Source organism: Lepidothrix coronata, unplaced genomic scaffold, assembly GCF_001604755.1.
Source record: "Lepidothrix coronata isolate B3197 unplaced genomic scaffold, Lepidothrix_coronata-1.0 Scaffold147, whole genome shotgun sequence".
Lineage (NCBI taxonomy): Eukaryota > Metazoa > Chordata > Aves > Passeriformes > Pipridae > Lepidothrix > Lepidothrix coronata.
The window spans coordinates 1,192,155-1,198,607 of record NW_016690327.1 but is presented as its reverse complement, the minus strand read 5'-3'; the positions used below and the strand labels follow the sequence as shown (position 1 = coordinate 1,198,607).

The following is a 6,453-nucleotide window of genomic DNA, read 5'->3' as shown; positions in this document are numbered from 1 at the left end:
CGGGTGCCTGCAGGACATCACTGCTGCTCTGTGACCCTGGACTCCTACAGCTGTGGTGCCACTCACCCTGCTGCCTGCTCTGGGCTTCAGCAGAGCAGGAAATGCAGCCAGACCCATGGCTGGTGTGTGGCCCAGACCCATGGTGGGAGGGTGGCTGGCAGGAGCCTGGTGGCCATGGCACAGTCGATTTGTGCCCATGGGGTCACCTTAGTGCTCTGGTCTCCCCAGGCAGTGCCAGCAGTGTGCCCAGGGCCTGGGGTGGCCGTGGGGATCCTCAGAGTCCCACCCACTCAGGGGTGCCCAGTGTGGCTCCACTCCCTGCCTTGGCCTGGGTATGGGGATGCCCAATGGCAGCTGGGATGTGAGGTTTGGGGTGGCTGCTCCTCCTTGGGGTGCTCCCCCAGGCAATGGGGGCAGTGTGGGGTCCATGCTTGGGCCAGGCTGGGGGGCTCAGGCTGATTTCTCCTCCTTTTCCTCAGAGGCAACAGGATTCCTCACAGCTGTGGGGACTGCCCTGCTGGCCACTGTGCTGGTTTGGGCTGGGGTCAAGTTATTTTTTTTTTTCCCAGTAGCTGGTCTGGATCTGTGTTTGGGATTTGTGCTAAACATAGGGTTGATGACACAGAGACGTTTTGTTGTTGCTGGGCAGTTCTTTTATGCTCCTCATACCGCCAGGTTGTGGAGGATTTTGAGGGAGCATGGGAAATCGGGAGGAGGCACAGCAGGGCCAGCTGACCACAAGTGACCAAAGGGATGTTCCAGATCATATGACATCACGCTCAGCAAATAAAATTGAGGCGGGGAGAAGGAGGAGTAGGGCGTGTTTGGAGCGGTGGTGTTTCTCTTCCCAAACAGACCCCTGCTACGACCCCCTGCACCTCGACCGGGACCCTCCACTGGCACCCCCACCTCTCTCGCGTGTTCCCCTCGCTGTATCTGACCCCCCAGACTAAGACTCTCCAGCGCAGTCCTCCGCCCCTCCCCGGGATGAGCCGGGTATGGGTGGGACGGGACACGCCCACGGCGAGCATCTGCCCTGATCCGATCCCGCGGGGTGCGGCGGCAGGTGAGCGCTGCTCCGACCCTCTTCCACCTGCCCTGTCCTCTTCCTTTTCGTGTTCTCCTTCTCCCTCCTGCCCTCCTGCCTTTTTCCCTCTTAGCCGTGAGACACGGAGGCAACGGAGCCGCCGCTGGAGCTGCAGCCAGAGCAGGTGAAGCGCCGGCGCTGGGATTCACTGCCCCGTCCCAGCCCCGTCTGGTCACGGGGGACCCGGCCGGGCCGGGGGCTGCGAGTGCCGGGGCCGGGGAGAATCAGAATGTTGGTGTGAGGGAGGGGCAGCACTGGCCCGGGACAACAGGTTTCTCAGTGCCAAAATTGGGCTGACAGCTACCCTGGTGACACTCGGTGCAGCAAACGGTGCCAACATGCCCAAGAGGAAGCCAAGTCCAGATGAGGAACCCAAGAAGGAGACAACTCCAGATGAGGAATCTGAGGACGAGAACGAGAGTACAGATGGGGAACCCAAGAAGACTAGTCCAGGAGGAAAACCTGGAAATAACAATAGTCCTGGTGGCAAAGGTGAGGGTAATAGTATTCCAGTATAGCTGACACGGGCTGTGTGTTCTGGGTCAGTGGGGTGCATCGGGCAGGGTAGGGCAGGGCAGGGTGTCCATGGACTGTGGGATGTGCAGGGGCTGGGGTGAGCTGAATGCAGGGGGGCCTGGGGGAGCTGCTGCTCCCACCCCCTGCCCTGCCTGGTACAGGACACTGGGCTCAGCCTGGGGTGAGCTTTACTGCCCTCCTGTTATTTCCCTTCTTAGGATGGAAAAAGAGAGCCAAAAGAGCTGCAATTGGAGCCGCAATTGGAGCAGGTGAGTGAGGGTCTGGCAGTGGCTGAGCAGTGCTCGGGTTCACTGCCCAGTGCCAGCCCCGTCTGGGTGTGGGGACTGGGCTGGGCTGGGGCTGGGAGTGCTGGGGGGAATTGGGGTGCTGCTGTGGAGGAGGGGGCAGCACTGGCCTGGAATCAGTGCTGCAGCCCTGCCCACTGTTCCTGTCCTGCCCAGGGTGGGGTGTCCCTGCACCCCACAGCCCTCGCTCCCCACTCTGACCCCTCGGTCCTTTTGGGGAGGCCGGTTCTGGGGCTCTGGTGGCAGGGGGAGGTGTGGGGCACAGAGAGCACCCTGACACTGCAGTGTCCTCCCTGCAGGAGTGGCACTGGTTGCCGTCCCGGCGTTCGTTGCTGGGCTGGGGTTCACCGCAGGCGGCATCGCCGCTGGATCCATCGCTGCCAAGATGATGTCGGCAGCTGCCATCGCCAACGGAGGGGGAGTGGCAGCCGGCAGCACCGTGGCTGTGCTGCAGTCCATCGGTGAGTGGGGAGGGCAGGGCAGCTGGGCTGCACTGGGTTCATGCCTTCAGGAACAGGGGGTTATACCCTGGTCTTGCTGTAGGGCCAAACCAGCCCCTTGAGCTGTCACGGGTTGAAATCGCTCCATGGTGAACTCTCCAAGCTCCCCCTGCCCAGGAGAAGTCTTTGGCTGTCCTTGCCCTGTGCCCAGTACCTCAGCAGGCAGCCTCGATGCTGCTGGGATATCACTCTTCCATCTGTCTTGGCAGGAGCTGTAGGTTTTTCTACTGGTACCACAGCAGTGCTGACAACTGGCCTGGGGTCACTCGGGGCAGCAGCTGGTGCCTCGCTGCCCGTTGAGAAGAAAGACTCAGGTGACAAACCCAAGAAAAGTTAACTCCAGGTGACAAACCCAAGGAGGCAGCAGCTGCAGATGAGGAATCCGAAAGAAGTGCTGATCCTGAGGTGTTGCCAGGCAGCGTGGCAGGTGCTGGGAAGCCCCCACAGACCCCACTCTCTCAAAAGCTTTGGATTCCCCTGAGCAATGAGTGCCCTGAAGCCAATAAAGTTGCTTTGCCTGCAGCAGAGATGGTGTTTCTGTGTTACTGGGGCTCTTGTGTGATGGTGCCACTCGAGGGTGAGAGAACACAGGTGACATCTGGGCCCAAGGACTGACCTGTACCAGCAGTTCCCCTGCCCTGGGTCTGGGGAAGGTTTGTACCTACAGCCCATCCCAGAGGAGCAGAACTGAGCGTGAGCTGCCAAACACCTCGTGGGAAGGACCAAGTGTTGCTGTGCAGGTCTGCAGCTGCAATTGTAGCACTGGACTAAAACCAACTCAGCCCTCCCCACCCTAAATCTGTGAGATTCTGCTTTTAAATGTAGATTCCAACATCATACAGAAAAGGAGGATGCACTCTTCTAGTAAGGTTAAAGGTTTTTAATCACTTTTCCAGAGTACAGATACAACTGAAACAAAAACTATTCTGGGGGTCTCAATAATTCACTTATTATTACCATACATTGAACTCTATAAATTCTTATATAAGAAAAAGTCTTTTTAATATAGGTTATGATGCAGTGGTGACCTAGTTACATCTTTTGAAGTAACACTTTGCAGTTATATAGCACCTTTCATCATGGGGCTGCAAAGCATCCTATGGAATTCTGCCTCATAATGCCCAAAACGAGGTAGGAAAATCTGGCCAGTTTACAGAGGTACAACCCAGGTGCAGATTGGGAGGGATGAGACGTGAGGCATCATTGCTCCAACACCAGTGAATCCAACAGGGAAGTGGATGCTGGAGCCTGGGCTGGGTGATGGGTGGGTGGCTTAACCAGGGAGAAAGGTCAGGGGCCATCACCCTCACCCTCCTCTCCAAAGCAGCTGCCTGGCTTCCAGCAGCTCAAAAAGACCTTTTCAAATAGTTCTGGCTTTTTGTGTTACAAATATGCAGGAGAGAGGATAAAAAGTCCAGGACTTGCAGGCCCAAGCCCCTTCATTGACTAAGAACCAAGAGTTAACCAACCTGGAATAACTCATCCCACCCACATCCACATGGACCTGCCAGGATTAAAATCGTGCCCTTGGGATGCATTTTGAGATTTGGGGTGTGATGCTCTGTCTAACTTCACTGTTTCATTGCCCTAAATTCCATTTTCCCTCCTGGCAGGTGACAGTCAGGTAACTCAGGTTTTATTTCTTTAATAAAAGCCGAATCTCTGCTGAAAATCCATCAGTTTAGGGAATGTGATGTCCAATGGACATTTGAGTTCTGTGGTTAGGAGAATCCAAGCTGCCAGAGTTCCTTTGAGACTTTATGACTTTAAAAACCCTTCTACAACTGTGCAACACTCCCTGGAGCAGAGCTAGCACCGGTGCCAGTGGCTGAGCACCAAGGACCTCTGGGGCGAGATGTTTTGAATATAAAACTATGAATCCCAGACACTTCAATATTTATATGAGTTTTTTGCCACATACTATCAATTACCTGCCTGCCCAAAGCACCTTCTCAGCACCCTGCAATGGCTCCTCTGCCACTTGCTCTTCCTGGGATGTCCAAAATTGTTCCCTCAGAAAGCACAACACAATAGAAACGTCCTGGAAAGCATTTTGGGAGTGTGGTGGGGAAACTCAAGAGAAAAAGGCAAATTCTCACAGCTCAGCCAGGTGCCACGGGATGAAGTTAGAGGGACTGTTTGTGCCAGTGGTCAGACTCAGTAATTTCTTCCTTAGTTTAAAAAAATCCACCTTAAAAAAAGGGTTGGAGTCAACTGAGTAACAAAGACAATTGTGCAAAACCATTCAGGCATTGCAAGGCTGATGATGCTCAGGGCTCCTACTGCCAGGGAGCAGCTCTTTGTTTCAAAGACAGAATATCTTAATTTTGCCTCTGAAATGTTTAAAATGGATGATACATTGAAGAAAAATTGGAGAGGAACCTGTTTGTGCCAAGGGGAGCCAATCTCCAACCTCACCCAGGGGTTACGAGCTCCACAAGCATCCGATACATGAATTTGTTCCAGGTTCGTTTAAAGCAACACCAAAACTACTTCTCAGGGGACTGAGGAGACCTACTGAGACTGTTTTTAAAAAACCAGGGACTTTATTGCACATTCAGTCACCTCTGTGACCCTGGCACAGAAGTGGCACCGAGGGAGCTCCTGCTGCAGAGCACACCCGGGCCACGGGGCACGAGGGACTTCGCTACTGATTTAAAGTCTCTGAGGGGCTGGAGACTGTTCCAGAGAAATCCAAGGGCATCTTTTAGAGCAGTATTTGGCAGAACAATTCCTAAGATAATTTAACTTCCTTTTGCACTTAATTCTGTGGCTTTCAAAGCACCCCCAGTTTCCTGCTTTTGTGAACCAAAGCCAGGAGGTTCAAAACCTGGAGCGGCAGGTTTGTCAGAGCACCTCCCGCAGCAGGACCTGCTGGCACACCGAGGGCAGGAGCTTTTGGTATTTCTGTCTCACACCCATCTTTGCTTCTTCTCTGTCCACACTGAGACTACAGCAGCATTCTTCTCATATTAAAAAACTATTTCAGTAGACAGTGTTGTGCACTCAGCAACTGAGTCAGAAATGTTGACTGCAAGGAAGTTTGTGTTCAGAACTTTGAGCCTGTGTGTACGATCTACAAATATATTTTAATCCTTCAAGGTAATCCTTCCTGTAATCAGTATGAATTCGAGCTGACAAGAAATCCCTCAGGAGGCAAAAAAAGCCCAGGCTGACCCTGGACAAGGCCAATCATTGCCAAAGGGCCTCCAAACAGCAGTGAAAGTGAAACTACTCATGCTAATTATTACCATAAAACTGCACTGAAACGTTCCTTATCTCAGAGCCACCAGGTAAAAGGAGTTCATACAACGTTAAACAACTTTGTTTTCAGCCCGTGAGTCTCAAAGTGATTTCACTTTCCTTGCTGAGAGAATCTGAAAGGTAAGTAGCTTTCATTCAAAGTACCTGGAAAAAATTAACCTAAATGAAAGTGTTCCCAGACAAGAAACAGTGAGAGTCTTCAGAGGAAGGAAAGGGTGTTTTTACTCATAAGGTACAAATATCCTACATTTATGGGAATGTTTCTGTTAATGTCTCTTAAGGGGACACTCAGCTGTGGGATTATTTTTCAGACCATCCCCACCCGAGGAAAGCCTGCCCTCCCCACAGCCTGTGTCCTCACGGCTCCCTTGCTCATTCAGGGGGTCAGGGAAGGAGGGAGCAGCCAGGGGCAGTTTCCTGCAGCCCCCAACAGCTGCACTTGTGGAGGGGATGCCCAGGAAACACAGGGATTCCTGGAGGCTCCCCCTCTCCTACGGACACGGAGGCTCTGGGCACAGCCGTGTGCAGCAGACACACCTCGGGCCTTTAATGCCCTGCAGAATGACTTTGCTTTCCCTGGAATGTTCTATCCACCATCCCAATCCAAAGCACTGTGCCTGCTATTTCACAGTTCACTGTAACCACAGGTCAGTGCTCCTGGAACAAGGATGGAGCCCACAGGAGCATCCCTGAGTGCTGGGGTACAGCCCAAACATCTCCCCTGGCAATGCCAGGCCAGGGACAAAGCAGGACCTTTGCTCAGAAATGACAGACACAGGTG

General features: G+C 53.4%; 1 protein-coding gene across 2 annotated transcripts in view; it reads left to right on the top strand.

Annotated features, from left to right (window-relative positions):
• The window catches only part of LOC108503882, a 4,253-nt gene extending 1,318 nt beyond the window's left edge, over positions 1-2,935 (top strand). For both annotated transcript variants that reach the window (XM_017828293.1, XM_017828292.1), the window contains exons 4-7: positions 1,412-1,579; positions 1,822-1,872; positions 2,208-2,369; positions 2,618-2,935. In XM_017828293.1, coding sequence (XP_017683782.1) covers positions 1,412-1,579; positions 1,822-1,872; positions 2,208-2,369; positions 2,618-2,745 — 509 coding nt within the window. In that variant the 3' untranslated portion in view covers positions 2,746-2,935. The remainder of the gene's footprint in view (positions 1-1,411; positions 1,580-1,821; positions 1,873-2,207; positions 2,370-2,617) is intronic.
• The last annotated feature ends 3,518 nt before the right edge of the window (positions 2,936-6,453 follow it).